At 38.0% G+C, this 25525-nt stretch overlaps 1 protein-coding gene across 2 annotated transcripts in view; it reads left to right on the top strand.

Annotated features, from left to right (window-relative positions):
• Positions 1-25525, top strand: part of LOC115214322 (sorting nexin-33) — a 198411-nt gene that overhangs the window by 162931 nt on the left and 9955 nt on the right. For both annotated transcript variants that reach the window (XM_036505074.1, XM_029783502.2), the window contains exons 7-13: positions 3849-3971; positions 6015-6129; positions 7902-8032; positions 12662-12762; positions 19285-19388; positions 23066-23143; positions 25156-25232. In XM_036505074.1, the coding sequence (XP_036360967.1) occupies positions 3849-3971; positions 6015-6129; positions 7902-8032; positions 12662-12762; positions 19285-19388; positions 23066-23143; positions 25156-25232 (729 nt within the window). The remainder of the gene's footprint in view (positions 1-3848; positions 3972-6014; positions 6130-7901; positions 8033-12661; positions 12763-19284; positions 19389-23065; positions 23144-25155; positions 25233-25525) is intronic.

Genomic DNA, 25525 nt, shown 5'->3' with positions numbered 1-25525 from the left:
ATTATCGTAGTACTAAACTTCCACATTTTTGTGATTTCAATCTGCAGATATTTATAGTGAGAAAGCTTTCGTATTCCTTTCTTGAGACATTTTAATTTTGTGGGACAGACATATCTGTTACAAGACAAGTTCATCTATTGTAGTCCTTGATCACAATGTCTGGTCAATTGAGGTCAATTTTTCTGTCTGTTTGTATTGGGAAGTTCCAGAGAATGGTGATGCCCTTGCCATTTACTACATCCCCTGGATGGTGCCTGTACCACTTATCATGGGATTTAATTTTGTAGATAGAATCTCTGGCATATTGGGCAAAATGCTAACTGGCATTTTGTTTGTCTTTGTGTTCTGAGTTCAGATGCTGCTGAGGTTAACTTTGCGTTCCATCCTTTTGGGGTCAATGAAATAAGAATCAGTTGAGAACTGGGGGTTGATGTAATCAAGTAGCTCTCTTCCTCTGAATTTTAGGCCTTATGCCTATAATAGAAAGGATTACTATTATTATTTTATTGTCCTTGGACCGCTTCTAACCCTGGAGATGTACTACAGTGTCTACTGTTCCCTAATCGTGAACTAAGGTAACACCTCTTATTTTTCGAGCACCATCCGGAGTATTCAAGCGTTTCCAAGCAGTGCTGTTTTCTGCAAGTGCTCCACCCTTATTGCAGCCCCTATTTGTTCCATGTACATCTTGAGATTTTTGCTTACTGTTCCCAGAGCTCCAACAATTATTGGTACTACTACCACCTTTTTCAGTGACCACAACTGCTTAACCTCCCAAGCTAACCTGTCATATCTATCCACTTTTCTTTCTTCCTTATCACATACCTTGTTGTCAGCTGGGCATGCTATATCTTATGATCCAGCATCATTTGCTTTCTTTCTCAATTAACAATACGTCTGGTTTCTTATTCTCTATCTCATGGTCGCACTGAATCATAAAGTTACATAGGGTCTTTGCATTGTTATTATTATATTTTGATGGTGCTGTCATAGGTATCTCTAGTATATGTTCTAATTTCATTAATTAAACATTTTTTTTTCCATATCTTTAGTTTTTTTAAAAATCTTTGCCCCATGTTTCAAGTGTATTGTTTTGATAGGTGTTTTTCCTCATGAGGAACTTTTAATTAGCAAGTCTGAAGTGTCTACATTCTCACTATATCTATTTACAACCGATCTAATGAGAGTATCCCTTGATTGCTTAACCTGCCAGAAATAGCAGCCAAATCTCTCTAAAAGTACACCAGACCATTCTAGAAAAGGACATGTTAGATGATTAGGTCCTGTATCCAGAGTGCATTGCGACTGGGATAAAGATGGTATGTCTTTGGTCATGGGTGTGTTTGATCTGGGTTGACATAGGAACTAAACAGCTACAAATTGTTTACAACTTGCACATAAATGGAAAGTATAGTTTTATAAATCATTCAGTTGTTTTATGTCTGCTTTTTTGTGCTAGCATGGGTTAGGTGAAGGTTAACTGAGGTAGTATTTTAGGACCCCATGCCCTTCATGTTAACTAACCCCAATTTGTTTTGCAAGTGAGGGATTTTCCTCTCTCCTGGTCTTCACAGGTTCAGAGTTAGAAGATGTATTACTAACAGCACCATGGGCAAGTGTTTTCTACTATAATTCCAGGCTATATCTAATATATAAATACTGTTCTGTCTGTCTGTTTGTGCACTTATATCTCAAGTATTGTTCATTCGATCATGCTGAACTTTTAAACCTGGATACATGAGAGAGCGAGGCATTCCGTAATCTAAAAGGATTTTCAAAATTGTCAGTTTCAAAGTGAGAATCACTATTTTTGTAATCCTTATGGCCTGTTCAGATGATCAAAACTTCCATTACACCATCCAAGTTAACCCTCTTCACTTATACAAACCGTCCAATGGACAGTGAGGTGGGGGTCGTTTGCTAGTTATGTGTGTGTGTGTGTACCATTGTCTTGTAAATGAGCATCACTGTCATAAAAGTGATATTGTTTGTTTCCAGCATTCTGTGAAAAACCATGAACCAACAATTCTACATGTGGCAATTCAGTGCTGACAATTCTGTGTGTAGCAATTCTGTACAAAGACAATTCAGTTGATTGTGTTTATGTGTATATGAAATTTAATTTAATTTATTTTATCTTGGATCATTCTTGGCAGGACATCGTTAGATGCACCAGTAATGAAATGGTATACTTGTATAAACAGCAAATAAAGGTTTTTGGATCATTAACAATTGAAAACGCTACCATTTACTGCAATCCAAGCGTGGCCATTCGCCAGCCTCGTCTGGCACCTCTGTCGGTGGCACATAAAAAACACCATCCGAGCGTGGCTGTTCGCCAGCCTCATCTGGCACCTGTGTCGGTGGCACATAAAAAACACCATCCGAACATGGCCGTTTGCCTGCCTCGTCTGGCACCTGTGTCGGTGGCACATAAAAAGCACCCACTACACTCACGGAGTGGTTGGCGTTAGGAAGGGCCTCAAGCTGTAGAAACACTGCCAGATCTGACTGGCCTGGTGCAGCCTTCAGGCTTCCCAGACCCCAGTTGAACCATCCAACCCATGCTAGCATGGAAAGCGGACGTTAAACGATGATGATGATGATGATGTTGTTAGTGTTAACAATCTAAAACATTACCACTCATTTGCTGGTATCTTTTACTATCAACATTTTAAAAACTAAAACTTCTTCAGTGGTTATTGAGATAGCAACAAGTTTGTAACGACAAAGTTGAAAAGTTTAGAAAATTTGAAAACAAAATAAATGAAATTAAATTTCATTTACACATAAACACGAGGCGCAATGGCCCAGGGGTTAGGGCAGCGGACTCGCGGTTGGAGGATCATGGTTTCGATTCCCAGACCGGGCGTTGTGTGTGTTTATTGAGCGAAAACACCTAAAGCTCTGGCTGGGGGTGGTGGCAACCCCTGTTGTACTCTTTCACCCCAACTTTCTCTCACTCTTTCTTTCTGTTTCTTGAGTAACGCTGTGATGGACTGGCGTCCCGTCCACCTGGGGGGAACATGTATAGAAACCGGGCCCATGAGTCTGCCTAGGCTTGAAAAGGGCGCATAAATAAATAAAAAATAAACACGATGCACTGACTTGTCCTTGTGCAGAATTGTCATTTTGTGGAATTGTTGGGGTGCCATGAAATACCCGTCAGGAGCTGACTGTGAACATAGGAAGAGAAACAACTTTTATTTCTGTTTATAAAGCAAAAAATGGTTGAGAGGTTATTGGTCTTTGATTGGCTTAAGTAAAACACCTGAGGAAACCTAGGAAGTAAAATGCCACATTTTGTATAAAGACCTCAATGTGATTCCTGTATTATTTTTGTGAAGTTTTAATGAAAATTATATTTGATATTATAAATACAGACTTAAATTGTGACAGGACATTGATGAGACTTGAACTACAGGTGCATCACTAAATGGGTAGCTATATTATCACCATTTAGCATATCTGGGCTAAATATTCCAGGTGTTTAATGTTGAAACTGGTCAGATCTGGTCTCTTACACCAACCTACAATATCATTCTAAAAATTAAGTTACCTCCTCAAAGCTACAAAATAATTACATGATTGGTTTAAAATAATGTGAATAAGTAACAATTACATTTGAGAAAATAATCTGAATGCTAAAAGGTTAATTTTTTTCCTCAAGGACACCAGTTTCATGTATCAGTATAAAACTGACCCCTGCCCACTTTCTTTTACTAACATGTTGCATTTCTTTTACTGCATGTGTTGGACAGAATGAATTAGAGATCATGAAAACTTACCATTACTAATTCTATTGAATTGCGTTCCAACATTTTGTGGTTTTATTTCTAATTTTACAGAATGGTATGTATGGTCCTGAATGGGAAATGAAATCAGAATACACATGTGAATTGAGGGATCCAAAGAAAGAAAGTAAATTGAAGGGATTAAAAAGTTTTGTTGCTTACCAACTGATTCCCTCAGTAAGTCACATGATATGCTTTTATATTCTTTTTTGTTTTTGTTTTTTTGATTTTAAAAACACTTTTGGAAATTACTTTCACATGTATAGCTTCAAGGACGTTTTTTGTTTCAGGTTATTTCAATTTAATGTTAAATGTAAAGGATTATTTTAATGAATTAAACCTAAATATTTAATTAATTAAATAACTAATTTTGAGTATATGTCAACAAAGTCTGTTTTTAAAAATCTACGAAGGACCATTAGCCTAATTACAGCCTGTTAGACATGTCTGTGCAAGCTGAATATTTTCATTGTTGAATTCAACTGCTTTAATCATCACACTAAGTCTTATCGTTTCCCTGAGTAGTTCCTAATAAATCTGCTGGCACACTACAGCTCAGTCTGATAAGGTTTACCTATGTAAGTCAGTGAGTTCATAAGCAATATTTATTCATAGAAAGAAACTGAAGAACAATTCCAAGAATTGATCTTCATATGTCTAACACACGTGGACATGCCTACAAAGTCAGAAAACAACACAGCTCCCATGACTTTCGGAAACATTTTTTCACGCTCAGAGTTGCTGAAGCATGGAACAAACTGCCTGCGTCAGTTGTTGACTGCCATGACACTGCATCCTTTAAGGCCCTCATGCTTTCTGAAATCCGCCGAAACTACACCTAATTATACATACACTTTAGATGAGTTGTAGTGCACCTGAGCGCTGTACACAATGTTTTTATTATTATTATTATAAGAAGGAGAGAAAGATTATTAGAGGCCATGTGTGTGTGTTACTCTCTCATTGCTTTAACAAATGAGGGTTCAGCAAGACACTACTGCACAATGTGGCTAGGTCAATGTTTCGTTTTGTCATGTACAAAATCTACATCTGTTTTTGGTCTGTGGAAAATGTGGACCATCACCCTCTGGCTGCCTGTATGCAGGATCAAAGCTGGGAACTTCCAGTAACATCTTCTTCCTGACTCCATCACCTCTTTCTCGGTTGCCCTTTGACTTCCAAAAGTGGGTTGTTGGTAATTTGATTTGCTGAGAAACTTGCTCAATGAATGAATATCATTAAAGTGGGCAGAATCAGTCTCGTCCTTCAAACTTGTATTGGTCTGGTGCAATAAGTACCACAAGCCCAGTAGATGTCAGGATGCAGGATTTGTATGGCGTTACCTTCTCTTACATGAGCAGCTAAGGAACTCAAGGGCCTCATCTGTTCTGGGCTTATTGGACTGTCTCTGAGCAACCTTCTCCTGGAGGCGATTCCATAACATGTTGGAATCCTGATAGGAGCTATTATTCCATGTCAGAGTAGACCTGTGAACAACACTGGCTTAGAGGTGGCTCCACATTCCTCAGAACCCTGGAACTCCCAAACCAGGGCCCCACCACCGGATGCAGTTTAAAGTCATACCCAGGACAAATATGTGTATGTGTGTATAATAGGGCGGAATTTAGACATAAAATGCAAATACCTTCTTCTGTTCCCTAATCCTTATTCCATAATTAAGTACAGAAATGAAATCCCACTTAATCGTCTTCTTTAGTTGTCCAAATTTTGTCAGTGAAATCCTAACTGCCAACAACTTTACACCTGACATATACAGCATATGTTGACACTAATCAATCCTATTTGGATTTCTCTCTCCCTTCACTGGTATTATCGTGTAGAATATTCTAGCACACCATGGTTAATGAAAGAATTATGGCAAATGCTTGAGAGGAAGACCTCAAACAAACTGGTTTCCTAACATCAAGGACTGGATTAAACCATCCCATGGTGAATGCCTAAGAATGGCAAGGAAAAGACCCAAATGGAGATACTTGATATTGAACCTGCTGGGAGCAGATGACACCTAATGATGATGAATTTCTATTCATTTCCTGTTCTCAGCATCCAGCTGTGTTATAAATTAATCTCACTCAGCTTATTTGATCATCTCCTAGAACCACCCTTCTTTATAATTCTCTCTATAAGCAATATTGTCTTTGTCACTCTCTAATCTGTGTAGATACATCATAAAGACTCCTCATTTATTTTCCTTTTCAGTTCTGTAATATTGCTGTTAGCCGTAGATATAAACATTTTGATTGGTTACATGAGCGTTTAGAAGAAAAATTCCCTTGTATTCCAATTCCTCCGTTACCTGAAAAGGTTATTTCAGGTAAGAAATCTTTAATTTTTTGGCATTTGCTTCAAAGATTTTAATTTAATTTTCCCCAGCATGCCACTTGGTTGCAAATTAAGGGTTTATAACTTCACATATGCAATAAAAAATATTGAATCAGGCGCAGGAGTGGCTGTATGGTAAGTAGCTTGCTAACCAACCACATGGTTCTGGGTTCAGTCCCACTGCGTTGCATCTTGGGCAAGTGTCTTCTGCTATAGCCCCGGGCCGACCAAAGCCTTGTGAGTGGATTTGGTAGACGGAAACTGAAAGAAGCCTGTCGTATATATGTATATATATATGTGTGTGTGTTTGTGTGTCTGTGTTTGTCCCCGTAGCATTGCTTGACAATGCTGGTGTGTTTACGTCCACGTCACTTAGCGGTTCGGCAAAAGAGACCGATAGAATAAGTACTGGGCTTACAAAGAATAAGTCCCGGGGTCGATTTGCTCGACTAAAGGCGGTGCTCCAGCATGGCCACAGTCAAATGACTGAAACAAGTAAATGAGTAAAAGAGAGAGAGTTCTGCCGTAGCACCTTCGTATATCACACCAATTTATATCTGTGAGATGAGAAACTTCTGCCGTCCAATCCAGCTTGGAATGTGTGTAATGTCTAGTTGCAGTAGTTGTTGTTTAATCCAACATCAGTCTTGATCAGATTGACTAATGATAAAAGGCATTCCAGTTGTGACCAATCCATCTTATCTTTTTTTTTTCTTCAGTTAAAGTATATAAATATCTAAAACTATATTGTCCAAAGTATTCTTCCTACTTTTAGTAGGGTGATATTTAAGGGAGATTTGGATCCATTTGTAGCAGGTAAAGCTACCAGTTAAGGTGCTGGTGTGTTTATGGGGTTCAGATTGGACTGCCAGGTATTTAGAAACTGGGAAGAGGTCATCAGCAGGATAACCTGTCTGACCCAGACTGAGAAGTTGTTTCCAAAAGATTGGGCAGAAGGGTCAAATGTATTATACTCAAGGGTGGACTATACTTGAGGATTTATGGTAGCCTAATCTCTTTGAAGTGGTTGGTGTTGCCATTTTGTAGAAGAAGAATAAGATACGTTAGTATTTTGTTGTGCTATTAATCATTTCCATCATTAATCATTTAATTTTCTGGAGAATTCTGTATGTTATATCAAATTTTGCTTTATGTTGTGTGATGTAACACACTGAAATAGCTCCTTGTTGTAAACGCACGGTTAATCAGCAAGAAAGTGTGATTATATGGCCAATGTAACAGTTGTGAAGTTTCCAGTTGCCACTTTTACAAATAAATTTGAAGATCACATTTGATATTAAGATCGTTTGTGGATTTTCAGACTAATACATCACTATCGATAATAAGGTTTTTAAGTTTTGTGTTTTTTACACATTTCCAAGTTTATTTATCCAAAATACATGGAATGAAGTTGGTTGTGCACAGTTAGTTATGTGGATAATCTTCTCTTTCTGTTTTTTGACACTATTTCTTCCAGCTGCTCTCTCCTCTGTCACTTTCATTTCCAAAGAGCAAAACAAAGAAAAATGATTACAAAGTAAACAGTTTTTAACTGTAGAACTTGAAGTTGATAAAGCTATGTAGACATTGGATCAAAAATCCCCTTGAATGGAAAAAAATTGAAGGTTCAACATCTACGGGGTATTATTTAAAGTTTTATGCCCCTTTGGGTTCTACAGTTAAAAACGGTTTATTTCACGTCTCTCAAACTTTCTAAATTCTTTATAACAGACAAAAGTAAACGACATATTTTTCCCATTTCAGGACGTTATGAGACAGAATTTATTTCTGAACGTATGAAACTGTTGCAGCAATGGATTAATAGAATGGTTCAGCACCCTGTTATTTCTCAGTGCGATGTCTTCTTTCATTTTCTCACATGTACAGATGAAAAGGTGAGCTGTTCTCACAAGGAAATTTCTATTTCTGATTAAACACAAATGTGGCAGTGTGGTAAGAATGTTTGCATGGTGGCAAGCTGGCAGAAACGTTTGCACGCCGGGCGAAATGCTTAGAGGTATTTCGTCTGCCGCTACGTTCTGAGTTCAAATTTCGCCGAGGTCGACTTTGCCTTTCATCCTTTCGGGGTCAATAAATTAAGTACCAGTTATGCACTGGAGTCGATGTAATCGACTTAATACCTATGTCTGTCCTTGTTTGTCCCCTCTATGTTTAGCCTCTCGTGGGCAGTAAAGAAATAGGTATCTCGTCTGCCACTACGTTCTGAGTTCAAATTCCGCCAAGGTCAACTTTGCCTTTCATCCTTTCAGGGTTAATAAATTAAGTACCAGTTACGCACTGGGGTTGATATAATCGACTTAATCCGTCTGTCTGTCCTTGTTTGTCCCCTCTATGTTTAGCCCCTTGTGGGCAGTAAAGAAATAAGAAACGTTTGCATGGCTCTTTGGACAACTGTCTTCTACTCTAGCTGTGGGCTGACCAAAGTCTTGTTAATAGATTTGGCAGATGGAATCTGAAAGCCAATAGTGTGTGTGTGTGTGTGTGTGTGTGCTGTCTTGAGACAGCATTCACCCGGGGTGGGTTGAGCTGGCTTCATTCATCCTCAACATTGCATTTCTCACAAACGTGTGTATTACTGTCTCTTTGCCTTGACACAACTCGTTGGTAACGAGTGTCGCCATCATGCTAGCCACATCCTTTGCAATCTTCCATGAAAAATACATCTGCTTATGGAAAAGTATGACCTCATTTGGGAGCAGACAAGGAGTTGTTTGAGGGGAAGCCTGCCCAGTTGTAGAAAATCCACCTTAGCAAATACCAACTGACCCATGTGGGCATGAACAATTGAATGTGGTGGTGATGATGAATTTTCTTGTTGTTAGATTCTGTTTATCCTTTAACTTTTCTTCCACCAAAGTCGTCCTTACACAGATTCTATTCTTGTATTTTGAGGATGTTTAACCCTTTCGTTACTGTATTTATTTTGAGATGCTCTGTTTCTTTCAATTATTTTAAATATAACAAAGAATTTAGTAAAATAACTTAGTTATCATTAAGCTGGAGTTTGGAGCATAAATTGTGACTAAGGTTTGGTGGAAGATTTGAATTCAAAATTTATGAAAATAAGACATTTGTACTACAGAGCCAGAGCCGGTTTTGGCCGGGTTGGTAACAAAAGGGTTAAGGTCTTTTGACTCTGCCATGCTGGTGCACAACTTTCAAGGGTTCTTCTAATTCAATTATTGCAGCCTCAGAACTTGGTTTGATATATATTTTATCAATGTTGTATGAGTTAAAAGACACGTCTACCTTGGCATAAAGGAAGCTGACTCCAGTGGAATTAAATACTGCAACTGATGTTTGTTTAATGCACCAATCGTATTCATTCTATACTCATTCTATACATAAGTGTATATCTACACTCACAGGTGTGTTCATATATCAGCCATTGATCAGGATAAAGATATGACCACACAAGAAACTGTTGACTGCAATGAAGATACTCTCTTTACTCCTTTACTTGTTCAGTCATTTGACTGTGGCCATGCTGGAGCATAGCCTTTAGTCAGGCAAATCGACCCCAGGACTTATTCTTTGTAAGCCTAGTACTTATTCTATCGGTCTCTTTTGCCGAACCACTAAGTTACGGGGATGTAAACACACCAGCATCGGTTGTCAAGCAATGTTGCAGGGACAAACATAGACACACAGACATATATATATATATACACACACATATATATATATATACACACTCTCGTAGTGGTTGGCGTTAGGAAGGGCATCCAGCTGTAGAAACACTGCCAGATCTGACTGGACTGGTGCAGCTTTCGGGCTCCCCAGACCCCAGTTGAACCGTCCAACCCATGCTAGCATGGAAAGCGGACGTTAAATGATGATGATGATGATGATGATATATACATACATATATACAACGGGCTTCTTTCAGTTTCTGTCTACCAAATCCACTCACAAGGCTTTGGTTGGCCCGAGGCTATAGTAGAAGACACTTGCCCAAGGTGCCACGCAGTGGGACTGAACCCGGAACCATGTGGTTCTTAAGCAAGCTACTTACCACACAGCCACTCCTACGCCTATTAACTATTTTTTTAAATTAAAAAACAAAAAAAAAAAACGATGGATTTGTTGAATTGTTGAGCATCAGACAAGATGTCTTATGGCACTTGTTTTGGTTCTTTACATTGTGAGTTCAAATCCCGTTGATGTCAACTTTGCCTCTTTTCAACATCAATACAGTATCGGTCGTTTTTCTTGGGTCATTGGAATCGGCTAAACCCCTCCCCTCAAACGTTCTCACTTTGTTCCTGAATTAGTGACAATACTTATTTCTAACAATTCAAATATTTACCAAATATTTAGGCAAGTCTGAGACATTAACAAATGACTTATGATTCATACAAGACTAGTGATGACTATGTACTTTGGTTTAGTCTCATCTCAATCAGCCATTGATGGAGATAAAGACAGGAAACAAGCAGCTGTAGACCTAACAGCAACCTCTCTTCCTCCTCCTCATCCTCTTTCTCCTACCCCTCCTCCTAAACTTCTTCAAAACTTCTTGACTTCTCAATATGCTTTGTCTACATTGCCATAAAGAAATGGTTTCTCAGAATATTTTTGCCTCACTTGACAGAGACAATCCTTTTGTGCCAAACCATGTAATATCACCACATGTCCTCTGCTACATCTGTTGAATGTACAAACTGGAAGCTGACTTAGCAAATCCCTTTGCAGGCTCTCCTATCAATTAGCACATCATCATCATCATCACCATCATTGTTATATAACCTCTACTTTTCCACACTTGCATGGCTCAGACAGAACTTGTTGAGACAGGATTTTCTACAGCCTGATGCCCTTCTTCTTCTCAAGATTATATTTCATCATGGCCAGATAGGTTTTTCTTTTTATAGCAAAGTGGAAATATACATACACACACACATGGTAAGCTTCTTCCAATTTCAGCCTACCAAATCTACTCACAAGGCTTTGGTTGGCCTGGAGATACAGGTAGAAGACACTTGCCCAAAGGACCACCCAGTGGGACTGAATCTGAGATCACATGGTCGGAAAGCAGGCCTCTTAGCCACACAGCCATGATGATAACTATAAGTATAGGCTAATACAGGGGATTAAGGACTTCTTAGTCCTCTTTACGATGAACAACCTTTAGTACTGGTAGCTTGATGAAATACCCATTAAACTCTGCTAAATGGTTTTGATAGGAAGTGGGGCCAAAAATAGAACATGCAAATGAAATGCAGGTGCAGGCATAGCTGTGTGGTAGGAAGCTTGTTTCCAGGTTCAGTCCCACTGCATGGCACCTTGGGTATGTGTGTTCTACTATAGCCTTGGCCCAACCAAAGCCTTGTGAGTGGATTTGGGAGATGGAAACTGAAAGAAGCCCATTCTCTGTGTGTGTGTGTGTTTTTCCCTCACCAGTGTTGGTGTGTTTACATTCCCATAGCCTAGCAGTTCAGTAAATGAGACTGATAGAATAGGTCCAGGACTTTAAAAAAAGTACAGAGGGCAATTCATTCAATTAAAATTCTTTATGGTGGTGCCCCAGCATGACCACAGTCAAATGAATGAAACAAGTAAATGATAAAAGGTTGTGCATAGTAACTTGGTAGAAACCTTGAATAAAGACTAATGCATGATTGAAAGAACTGTTTGATTTATGCTTGGTAGATCCAGACTACAGTGTCAGAAAAGTACCAAATTTGGCTGGTTTATTTCAGTGGTTCCCAAACTTTTTAGAGTCGCGACCCACTATTTATCACACCAGTTTATGACGACCCACTTAACTCTACTGAACTATCTCAATAGACAGCAGTTAATCAAAGCTAATGCATAATTTTATAACTTTTTGTGACCCACTAAGATTCCGTTCATGACCCATCTGTGGGTCGCGACTCATAGTTTGGGAACCACTGGTTTATTTTGTTGCTGTGTGGCTGCAAATTGATATGAATGATGATGACCTATCCAGCCCAAACCAATATGGGGGAAAATATATGTAAAATTGTGATGCTGGGTGCAGGCTGTGTGGTTAACAGGCTTGCTTTGTAGCTGTATGGTTTCCATCTAGCAAATTTCAATCAAAAGGCTTTAGTTAAGCTATGGCTCTGATAGAAGACACTCAGAGAAAGTACTACACAGTGACATTAAGCCTGGATCTGCTTGGTTGTGAAACCCATTTTGCGTAAGGAGAAAAGGATTCCGTCCCCATCCTCAACTGAGAGGTCAGGTCTCGCAAATTACTTGGCAGTTTCACTGCATCGGTACAGTCTGTAAAATTGTCGGCATTAGGAAGGGCATCCAGCTGTAGAAACCCATGCCAAAGCAGACAGCAGTGGTTGGTGCTGTCTTCTGACTTACCAGTTCCTGCCAAACCATCCAGCCTGTGCCAGCATGGAAAAATGAACATTAAATGATGATGATGATATATACAATAATTTAAACGTTTTGTGGATCTTTTAATCTGTTACATCTTTGCATTTGTGTCTATTAGATTGTTATTGTTTTATTTTTTCCTTCAGAAATGGAAGCAAGGGAAAAGAAAGGCTGAGAAAGATGAATATATGGGTGGTAAATATTTCCTGACAATTCGAAACCCTTCAAATTTAGATATGAACGAAACGTAAGTTGTCTACAAATCTTGCCAGATTTTTGTGCAATTTGTGAGTTTGTGTGTGTGTGTTTGGTTGTATTGGGTCATCCCATAAATAATGCAGTTTTTGTATATTTCTCTTATTTTTCAAAATTAAGATCAACAAGCTTCTTTTTTAATCTAAAATATTCTCTTTCATTTTCTGCAATGCTCTTCCATCTATCTGGTAGACTTACAAGGCCCCTCTCCCAAAATTCACTTGTCTGTGATGAAAAAATACTCCTTCAGTTCTGTTCTGACCTCATCTACAGAATTCACATTTTTTCCATCCAAATGATTTTGAAAACTGCGGAATACACGATAATCAGATGGGGCAATGTCCAGCGAATATGGTGGAGGTCATTGTATACAGTTTAAACTACTCCAGCCTTTGGAATGTCATTCTTGCTGTATGTGGCCGAACATTATTCTGGTGGAAGAACACCTTTTGTCTTGAAACCAAAGATGGTCATTTTTCTTCTAGCGCTGACTCAAGCTGCTCAAACTGCTTGCAGTTGATCTCGTTTGTTATCGTTTGGTTTGGGTTTAAAAGTTCGAAGTGGACTAAACCTTTCATATCCCACCAAACAGATAACAACAACCTAAGTGGGTGAAGACCTTTTTTAGCCTGAGGTGCCGGTGTTTCTCCTTTCTCTATCCACTGTCTTCAGCACTTGACATTTTTATGGAGAACCCATTTCTTGTCACCAGTCACTATTCAGTCTAAAAAAGGTTCATTCGTGAGACGTGACAGCAAAGAAGATCACACATTCACTCGCTGCATGTGATTAGACTCAGAAAGTTTGTGAGCAACCCATAGACTCAACTTGCTGACTTTTCTGATGGGATGCAGGTGTCGAATTGTTGAATGACCAAATCCAAGCTTCTCTGTTAGTTCTTCAACAGTTATTATGGGATTCTGTTCCACCAGGGTTTGCAGGATGTCCTCGTCAAGCTCTACAGATCTTCTCAGGTGAGGCTCATCTTCTAGACAGTAGTTTCCAGTTTAGAATTTCTGGAATTACCGTTGACACTGGCTTACACTTATTGTCCAATCTCCATATACGGTATTAATATTCCTCACACTTTCCGTTGCGTTGTTGCCTTTATTGAACTCAAAAAGCAAAATATGCCGAATACGCTCCTTTGTCACTTCCATTACAACTTTGAAAAAAATAACTGTTAAAATCTAACTACACTCTTCAAAACTTGCACTAAGAATAAGGACAAGGTAAAATTACTACCTCCTTTTATAGCAAATTGATGCAGGTAGTTTATCCCATTCCCCTCTGACTTTTAGTTCATGCAATTTCAAAAAACCACATTATTTATGGAATGACCTCATACTTTAGCCCCTTGTCAATTTTGATCAAACAGCCCTGTTTTAGTCTTGACTGTTTTATCTTTTTAGAAGTATCTACATAATTCTTTCCATATTTAAGATATGATTTAAGGGCGATTTGACTGCCATTTCTAGCTGCAGAAATGACTGCGTAAAGGGTGCTTGTTACCTTGAGTCTATGAATTATTCATAGATGTGTGCATACATTTATGCATTTGTGTTTTACACAATATATTGATATATGCTTGCAGACAGGTGCATATGTGTGTCTGTAATGTGTTTATGTACGGAGGAAAGGCTGAACAGATGCATACACATTTTATACACACAAAATATGCATATTCTATGTGCGTTGAGTTAAATATACATATGTCTACACTTTGAAGGCTTAGTCATACAAACGCTGAAGCTGAAAATCAACCACACTTTACTCTTCTCTCACCTTAATTTGAGAAAAAATCGGAAGGTCATGGGTATTGCTTCTAGTCCTTTGACTAATTTACATAAAAAAAAAATCCCAGGTGATTGACGCAAAACAATACAACACCTGATATGTACAGTGTTATATAACATATGGCAGTAGGCATCACGTATTGTAGTAATGTTATATAACAATAATAAATGTTAATACGTAAGTAGTGTCAGGTTTTGTGTATAGAAAGTTGTGAAAGTTTTGAAACCTGTTTTCTGCAGAAGTTATAAGAATGACTAATGCATGGCCTGTTCTCTCAGGCCTGAAATATGTAATATTCTGTTTCCTTGAAATAGAGGTGTATATTCAACAGAGAATTAAATAATGTAAAACAATATCGAACTACAAGAAGCAGTTAATAGATCAAAACATTGAGTTGGGGCATAATTATTGCGGCTTTTTTTTCAACAAAAACATCTTTAAATGACGCTCTGACCGTCTGCCAAGCAAATGGGAAGCAGTAATTGAAGTAGATGGTGAATATGCTCCAGAATAATCATTTAAAGATGTTTTTTGTTAAACATTGTTATTGTTTTTGTTGAATAAAGTTTGTTGGAAAAAAGCTGCAATAATTATGCACCAACTTAATATATATACATTGGGTTGGTGTATAATTATTGCGGCTTTTTTCAACAAATTTTATGAAGCAAAAACTATATCTATATTTAACAAAAGCATCTTTAAATGATGGTCTGACCGTCTGCAAGCAAATGGGAAGCAGTAATTGAAGTAGATGGTGAATATGCTCCAGAATAATCATTTAAAGATGTTTTTGTTACATGTTGTTATTGTTTTTGCTGAATAAAATTTGTTGAAAAAGCTGCAATGATTATACACCAACCCAATACTTATATTATTTTTCAACTGTTTATATTTCAATATACACTTATCTTACATAAAATTAAAGAGGGAGAGAGAGAATGAGAGGGTGGTGAGGAGTCAAGGAAGAGAAGAAAGGAATGAACATTATTATTTTCTCCCCTCCATACACATGCAAGCATGTATCTGACTCATACATTGTTCGCTTTCCAGACATTTTTACATTACTGCATGTACTTTATATGCACTTTCTGACAAGTTGTGGTGCACCTGAGCACTGTATACAATAGTTTCATTATTATTATTATATACAACAAACAACAGACAGCACATTTTGACACTCAAACAATGCCCGTCTATAAAATGTGTTTAGCGAATTCAACATTTTCATAGTTGCAATACTTGTGAACAAGTGTGAACATGTTAATATGGAAGAAAGTAACTTATTAGAGTTTAACAGAGAAAAACGAAGATTTATTCATAAGTTTTCATGAGAAATTTATTCATAAGTTCATGAGAAATTTAAAGAACAAAGATTCATCAGTTTCTTTCCATTCTGTAATAAACTTATAAAAGAAGAAATGTTTTCAAAAGTGGTAGATTAATGTCTTTAATAATTGTATTAAGAAATATGTGCGTGTATGTATATATATATATATATATATATATATATAATCAGGCACGTGCCATCAGTAGTTACTCAGGGAAGGCAGTTGGTGACCTTTATGTAGTGAAACACACAAAAAATAAGTGAAATACGGGTGTGAGACTGAGTCGAAGGCAGATTTACTTCTGCTTTTCGAACCCATAAAGAAAATTGTGTTGTGGGAGTGTACACAACATGTGTACTACAGCATTACTAGGCGTAGCTTTAATACTGAGATTGAAAGGCAGGAGCGAATTATGCCTGCCTAATATACCAAACAGTAAAATATTTGGTATTTTATGCAGAGTAACCTTCATAATTTTATTGAATTATGTGCATATTTTGGTATGAGAGGAAAATGCTGCTATCGATCTCTTTTATTCAAGGTAGGCACTCCCTACCTTGCCTACCTAGGCAGCACATCCCTGATATATATATATATATATATATATATATGTGTGTGTGTGTGTATAGAGAGTGAATGAGTTGTGAACCAAACTAGAAGCCATGTTACAGGCAGATAGATTTTGCTATAATTATGATTCCTGAACTGTTTCAGTCGAGTAGCAACCGTATTTTAGTATCTTCATTTTCCATTTGAAGAACTCATCATGGAATCAAATCAAAGATCATATTCATCACATTATGCTTTTCAAGGTTCATCAAGGTTCTAATACAAGTGTACTTCCAAAAATATTCAGAAGATTTATGATCAAGTTACAGCGATGCTGGTATAAAAATTTCAATTAGTTTGATGAGCTGAGGTCAGGATATCCTTCCAAATTGGATGACAAATTGCCAGAGGCAACACTTGCAAAGAATCTTGCTGTGACAGTGAGAGAGCTTTCTCCTGAATGTAATGTTAGCATTATGACTGTTCTTTGACGGAACTAGGAAAAGTTTCATAGTGGGGAAAATGGGTTCTTCATGCTCTTTTAGCAGTAAATCGTCAGCAATGGTTCAACTACTAAGGATCTCTCCATACACATAACCGGATCATGACTGGAGATAAAAAAAAAAAGGATTCTTTTAAGTCCAGATCCAAACTGGTATCGTGTCCATAAGGGAAACTTCATTCAAAGTAAGTTTTGAGCTTTTAGTGAGATATGGGAAAGTTACTCTTTATTCTTTTTACTCTTTTACTTGTTTCAGTCATTTGACTGCGGCCATGCTGGAGCACCGCCTTTAACCGAGCAACTCGACCCCGGGACTTATTCTTTGTAAGCCCAGTACTTATTCTATCGGTCTCTTTTGCCGAACCGCTAAGTGACGGGGACGTAAACACACCAGCATCAGTTGTCAAGCAATGCTAGGGGGACAAACACAGACACACAAACATATATACACACACTTATATATATATATATATATACATATATACGACAGGCTGCTTTCAGTTTCCGTCTACCAAATCCACTCACAAGGCATTGGTCAGCCCGGGGCTATAGCAGAAGACACTTGCCCAAAATGCCACGCAGTGGGACTGAACCCGGAACCATGTGGTTGGTTAGCAAGCTACTTACCACACAGCCACTCCTGCGGTTTTTTTTTGGTTTTTTTTTTGAGATTTTTGGACCAAATCACTTTTGTAGTCTACAGTCAACAGCTTCACTGTTTGAAGGCTGCCTTGGATAGAAAATGACCTGTGTAAATAAAGCACATAATGGATGGTTTTCCTTAATGACTAGGCTCAACTTCAGACTATGCAAATCACTAAAAATGTTCCAGAGTCATTTGGATGAGAGAAAATGCTAACCCCCCCCCCCCCCAATACTCTTCTGACCTTGTTTCGTCAGACTTCCACTTATTTAGATCTTTACAAGAATATTTAGACAGGAAAAGTATGGCCAAGAGGATGTGCAAGCAAAGGAGCAGAAGCTAATTCTTTCTTGATTGACTCAAAAGAAGATAATGCCTCGGCAGATAAAGTGATACGAGAATATTTCTTTTTTATTATTTGCTTTCATTAGTTGAGTCAAGGGAAGTAACTTGTCTGCACATTTAGGTATGAATCTCCTGTAGAAGTTGACGACCCCAAGAAGTGACGCAGTTGGTGTAGAGAAGTGGGAGGAGAGATGCATTGAATTGCATTAACTTTGGAGGAGAGTGGTCGGATAGCATTAGAGTCGATGGAAATTGAGTTAAATCATCATCATCGTTTAACGTCCGTTCTCCATGCTAGCATGGGTTGGACATATATATTTGAATTCAAAACCAAGGAAATTTTTAAGATCAAATTTCAAAAACTTACAAGTAGATAGGTAGAAATAAGTGAAAATGTAAACAAAACTTAAATTTGCAGTATTAAATATAATTTTAAGTTAGTTGTGCAGTTGAAAGCTTCAATAATAAAACATGTTTGAAAAGCATATTTTGATTTTTTTTTAAAATCTACATATATTAAAAATTGGAATTTTTAAGAATTTTCTAGACAGTGTACACTTTAAGAATTGCTTTCTTTTAACAAAAATTACACACTCATAACTAATTAACAAGCAGCTTTCTTCATTATAGTATAGATGTTTGCACATATAAATAAATACTAAAGGCAGAACATTCTATACAACTTAACATATCATATTAAACATACAGTAACACTTAGTACAATCCACATTCTTTCGATACTTATAATACACTTCTGACAGTATGAGCTAAGCAAGACAGAGCGGGTTAATGGCTTCAATTTATATAAGTTGTGTATTGAATGATTGATACAAAAATGTTCAGAATTAATTGTTGGTGAAAGAAATGGATTTCTTACAACTGAAATTTTTACAGTTACCTTTTTTCAAACTGCAATTTCTTGAATTACATTTCTTACAGTCACCCTTCACACTGTCACAACACTACAAGTAAACTAAACGTTGTGCTACTCTGTTCTCCCACACTAGATGTTTTGACAAAGATACAGTATTAATTTGGGCAGAATATGTGATTCTGTGTGATGTGTCAGAATTAACCCTTTTTTAATATACAAGCTTTGAGAGTATGTTGTTGTCGTTTAGCCTAGATTATCCCTGATCCAACAGACTGATAATAGGTATTCCAGTCCCCACCTTCCTGTATAATGTATGGTCTTTAATGTAAATTGAGGGGAACTTGGCCTCTATTTTTAGCTAGTCAAGTAATTGTTTACAGGTTGCCTCATTTGCTTCTCTGTTCTTTCTGTCTTTCTTTCTTTGTTGTGTGGTGATTGCATCTAAATAAATGTTTCTTTTATCTGTCTTTTTCCAGGGAAGAAAAACTAGAAAACTTTTCCAAGTTTGTTCGGAACATGGATGATAATGTTAAACATCTGCTGAATGTCTTTCATGATAACATGAAGAAACACCAAGCGCGTGAGTTCCTACATTGCTTTGAATTGTTGTTCTACCTTTTTTTTTTATTATATTCATTTCTCTAATCTAATAATTTATGATATGCCAGATTGGCACTATGCCGCTAATTCGTAGGGAATGTGCCAGAGTCAGTCACCTGCTGTCTGACTGTTGCTTATTTTCTTTAACCCCAGAAGAATAAATGACAAAGTTATACCTTGCAGATTTTGAACTCGTAATGTATAGGATAAAGAATTGAAGGAAAATCTGTTTAAGAAGAATTAAGAGTATTTCAACAGTTGTAGAAGACTAATCAGAGATGAGTAGCCAGAAGGTCTGTAGTAAGAACTTAACCATCCATACCACTTTTCTTATATTCACCCCTTTCTCGTCACTTGAGAGTATATCCGGACACATCTTCCCCACTGTCTTCTTTCTTTTCCAATTGGGGTAACCATGGATCTCTCGTACAGCAAGATGCCTATTCCTGTCCCTCTATCATACATTAACCTCTCATCACTACCTCTCTCTCTCTCTCTCTCTCTCTCTCTCTATATATATATATATATATATATATATATATATATATAAATAGGTGAATGAATTATCCTATGTTTATCGTTTTGTTTACCATGTAGGCAGTCATCGAAATTTTTGTTTGTCTTGTTGTCGAGAGAGGCTCCCTTTCTTTCCTGATGAGAAGATTGCATAATGCACCCTTTATTCCTTTGGAATGAAAACATATGTCGAGAGTAAAGGAATTTTGTTAACATCTTCATTTTACTCCATTCTTTCATTTATTCATATATATATATATATATCCACCTTTCAGTTGAGGTGGTGGTGATGTCTTCTCCTGCAAATTATTTGGTGGCTTCACTAGTGCCAGTGCCACATAAAAAGTACCCAGTACACTCTGTGAAAGGGTTGCATGTTAAAAAGGGCATCCAACTGTTGAAATCATGCCATTACAGACTAATGACCCTAGGTGCAGCTCTCTGTCTTGCCAGCTGCTTTTGAACTGTCCAACCGATGCTAGCATGGAAACTGGATGTTAAATGATGATAATGAAATATTCAAAATGATTTCTGTAATTTGAAAAACTCATCTTCAGATCCTCAGTATTTTCCTTTCAAACATAAGGTTTCCTGCTGCTTTCTGAGTTGTATACACTTGTTAATTTCAAAAACACAAAATGTCCATTACCCAAATTCTTTAAGACATTATTAAAGCCTCAACAAAAATTGTTCATGATGCCATTCCTTCAAGTTATAGAATATACCAAGAAATATTAATATATTGAAATATAGAAAAGTCTGGCCAAACTCATAGTTTGTTTTACATTTCTCAAAAATCATTGTGGTCAATGCCAGTCCCACCGGACTGGCTCCTGTGCCGGTGGCACATAAAAAGCACCATATGAGCGTGGTTGATGCCAGTGCTTTCTGAGTGGTCCCGTGCTGGCGGCACTTAAAAAGCACCATTCAAGTGTGGTCAATGCCAGTACTGCCTGACTAGCCCCCATGCCAGTGGCATGTAAAAAGGACCCACTACACTCACAGAGTGGTTGGCATTAAGAAGGGCATCCAGCTGTAGAAACCTTGCCAGATTCCGATTGGAGCCTTGGTGCAGCCTATTGGCTTGCCAGTCCTCAGTCAAACCACCCAAGCCATGGCAGCATGGAAGGCAGATGTTAAGCAATGATGATGATGATGATTTGTCTGAGGGAGCAGGTAAATGTATGTGTTTGCGTATCGGTGAACAAGCTCATTTGAGCTTGTGTTGAGGCCTGTTCCTTCCCTTATCTTTCTTTCTTTGTGGCATTAAAATAATACTCATTACCATTTGTCACCAAATGATTATTTTCTTTCCTCTTGTATCTTGTTGCCTTCTGATCTGCTTTGGTGCTTTAGCCTAATTTAGGAAAAATAGTTCTGGTTTACAAACATTTCAGGTGGCAAACAGCCTTCAGGAACAAGTTGAATTTGTAAACCACTTTGTACTTTGTAAAGTTTATACATTTAAAATTCGTCTTTGAGTTTATTTGTATGAAACTCACGTCTGCTTCTTCTGCTGCATTTTCCTTTTAAGAAAAGGACTTAACTCTGTGCTTTTATAAACTGGATATACATGATTATAAGAATGTGTCCCAATTGATGATTGTGTATGTAACACATGAAACTTTGAGATCTCAAAGTTTGGAGTCTCATACAGATTTTATTTCAATGTCTTGTTATTTCCAGTATATGTTTTAGGTGTGCACAGTTCAATTAGCTTTAGTTCTAGATATTGAGCACCATTGTGACATTAATATTTGTATCATTTGGAGAAGGCAGATACAACTGAGTAACCAGATCTGTGTGTGGTGGAAGATCTCTGTAAAAAAAAAAAAAGAGTATAAAAGAAAATCTCTGTAGAGAGTATAAAAGAGTATAAAAGGAAGATCTCTGTAAAAAAAAAATAAGAGTATTCCATGTTGGTGGAATAAGAGCTGCAGCCAGGGTCGCAAACTGATTAGAATGAGAATTAAAATAGATTGGGATGCAGTTTGGTTTTTGTGCCAGAAAGTACAACTAATGCCACTTTCTTTATTGAGACAGCTGCTGGAGAAATATTTTGCTTCACAGCAAGTCTGCCTGGGACAAAACTCTGAGTTGACTGTCAAGTTTTCAGATAATAATAGACTCATCTATTCACTATACTCAGTGTATTGAGTCTTATGTTGGTCTGTGTTTGAATTACATAATATATCATCATCATCATCATCATCATTGTTTAACATCCGGTTTCCATGCTGGCATGGGTCGGACGGTTTGACTGGGGTCTGGCAAGCCAGGAGGCCACGCCACGCTCCAGTCTGATCTGGCAAGGTTTCAACAGCTGGATGCCCTTCCTAATGCCAACCACTCTGAGAGTGTAGTGGGTGCTTTTTACGTGCCACTGGCACAGGAGCCAGTCAGGGCGAGGGGGCTGGCATCGACCATGTTCGGATAGTGCTTTTTACATGCCACTGGCACAGTCAGGCGGCACTGGCATCAGCCACATTCAGATGATGCATTTTACATGCCAACAGCATGGGGAACCAGTTGGATGGCACTGGCTACGACCCACGCATGAATGGTGCTTATTGCATGCCACTAGCACGGGAGCCAGTCAGGTGGCACTGGCATCAGTCACAGCTACAATTTCCATTTGATTGTGGTTTGATTTGATTTTGGTGTACTTGACTCCATAGGTCTCCTCAAGCATGGCATGTCACCCAATGATCCAAAAGTACTTTTTGAAGTGGGCTGGTTATGCGACAAAAGCAGTGAGCTTAGCATGCTAAGCAAAATGCTTAGTGGCATTTCATCCGTCTTTGTTCAGGGTTCAAATGCTGCTGGGGCGACTTTGCCTTTCATCCTTTCAGGATTGATAAAATAACTACCAGTTGAACACCGGGATCGATGTAATCAATTTACCCTTCCTTTTGAAATTGCTGGCCTTGTGCCAAAATTTGAAACCAATATTTTTTTAATAAAATTCTTACATTACAACACACACACACACACAGGCATACATATACACATACACAGGCATACATATACACACACACAGGCATACATATACACATACATATGTGTGCATGTATACACACACACACATGCACACGCGTGCATATTATGTGTATTTATTCATTGTGTAATATTTCATTTCAGCTTTCAAAAGGGAATATCAGAAAATTGGTGGTGCTTTTAAGAACATGGCTGCAACATACGCTTCTGACGATCTGGTTTGTGAGTGTCAATCTTCTCAATTTCCCCTTTATGATCTTTATTTTCTCTCCATGGTAATTACTGGTACATATTTTCTTCATCCTCACCCCTTTCTCATTTTCTTTTTAAGGGTATGATGGGGGTGTATGAGGGTGGGAGACAGGGTGCATTTTGCTTTTTTTTTTTTTTTTTTCATCTTTAAACTCTTTGAAATGTTTGTATCATAAAAGAAGATTATCAAATGACTGACAACAAAATAATTACTTTGATAAAATAGAGAAAAATAATATAAATTATAATAAATATAATGAAATATCTGCTCCCCCGCCCCCCACAACCACCACAACCACAAAAAAAAAACGCATCTTGTGATTGAATTTTTAATTTATTTTATTTTAAAATTTGATTCTTTTATCTCGTAATTGTGATTCTCTGAAGAACATTGGCTTTTTGCCAAGTTTCCAAAAGATTAGAGAGAAATAAAAAAAAGTGCAACACAATGATGTGCTTTTGAATGACATAGATGATGATGGTGGTGATGATGACCAGTCAACGATCAATGATTGAATTAAGGGGAGGGAGGGGAATAAATAAATAAAATTCTCTATTATTAGAATTGTGGAATTTTACCAACTCTGTAAAGTTTAGTTTCCCCTGACCTGAAATAAATTTATTTCCTCACGACAGTAGTTAGAACGATATTGGAAGAAATGTTATTTAGGAGAGAAAGCATTGAGAAAGAAAAGCAAAGAGCTCATTGCAGACATTCAAGACTGCAAAAACCATTTATTGGTTCCGTTCCAGGATGGTAATTTTAATTTTTAGAAGTTCAATATTGATGTTACTGTCATTTACAACCGTGAAAATCTTTCTCCTCTTTTCTCTCTCATTCTTTCTTGTTTCTTCTATTCTTTTTTGTTTCTTTTTTCTTTTTCCTCTTTATTTTTCCTTTCCTTCCTCTCTCTCCTCTTCCTCCTCCTCCTCCTCCTGTCTGTTAGCATCATTTTCAGTGGGGAAAATAGAGTATTTTAAATTTTGGTAAAGGTGGTCTGAACTGAGGCTGATTTTCCGCAGCCAGATGCTGTCCCTGTGGCTAAGCCCTACTTGTTTCCAGGCCAAATAATATTTCCCTGCGGCCAGACATGGTTTTGCAGAATATTGGAAAGGAATGACATTGCTTCTATGACAGTGACCATTATATACAAGAAAATACAAACATACATACACGTACACAAACACATGCACACTCAACACACGCACTCATACACATGCACATACACACAGCTTCTTGGTGATCTTGTATTGGAGACATGAAAAGGCATCCAGTATACTCTGCAAAGTGGTTAGCATTAGGAAAGGCGTCCAGCCTTGGGAACCCTGCCAGAGAAGACACTGAAACAGACAGTGAAGCTCAACATACTCTACTAAACTGTCAGATCCTGTCAAACTGTCCAACCCATGCCAGCATGGGATACGGATACAAAATGATTGGCACCTGTGCCAGTGGCATGTGTAAAAAGATTTGAGCGAGGTCATTGCCAGTACCGCCTGACGCCCCCCCCCCCCCCCGTGTCGGTGGCACGTAAAAAGCACCCACTACACTCTCGGAGTGGTTCACATTAGGAAGGGCATCCAGCTGTAGAAACTCTGCCAGATCAAGATTGGAGTCTGATGTAGCCATCTGGTTCGCCAGTTCTCAGTCAAAATCGTCCAACCCATACTAGCATGGAAAGCGGACGTTAAACGACGATGATGATGATGATGTGAAGGGCCTCTTTCAATTTCTGTCTTTGAAATCCACTGACAAGGCATCGATTAGCCTGGTGCTATAGTTGAAGACACTTGCGCAGGGAACCCTGCAGTGGGACTGAACCGAAAACCATGTGGTTGAGAAGCAAACTTCTTAACCACGCAGCTCTTCCTCTACCTACCACCTATCTATGTACATCTGTCTGTCTGTCCGTGCATCTGTTGTGAGATTTAATGCAGTGACAAGTAATATTGCTGTTGTTTTCATGTTTGTGTATCTTCAGATTCTAAAAATTTAACAACTGCTATCGATCACACTGGAGATGCTTACAACACAATTGGAGAAATGTATGCTGCACAAGTAAGTTGATGGTTTTCCATTTACACACACACATCCTGTTATTTTTGTGTACCAATTCTCCGTCCTTGTTTTCGTATACATTTGCTGCTTTCTTCCAAAGAATCTAGTGCTCTTAGCTTAGTTTTCCCTTGGGGCTGGCCAGATTGGAGCAATCTCAAGTATAACCAGCCCGAAATTGCAAAGATAATCTGGAACTCGACTGAGGAAAGAAAACTCCGAATGACCCGTCCTTGTTTTCTTTGTATCGTCTGTCTGGATGTTTTGCTTTCTTGTCCCATTTTTGTATTTTTTAT

The sequence above is a fragment of the Octopus sinensis genome, linkage group LG7 (assembly GCF_006345805.1).
Source record: "Octopus sinensis linkage group LG7, ASM634580v1, whole genome shotgun sequence".
Classification (NCBI taxonomy): domain Eukaryota; kingdom Metazoa; phylum Mollusca; class Cephalopoda; order Octopoda; family Octopodidae; genus Octopus; species Octopus sinensis.
Note: the sequence above shows the minus strand (reverse complement) of the source record. Positions and strands in the feature narration are given on the sequence as shown.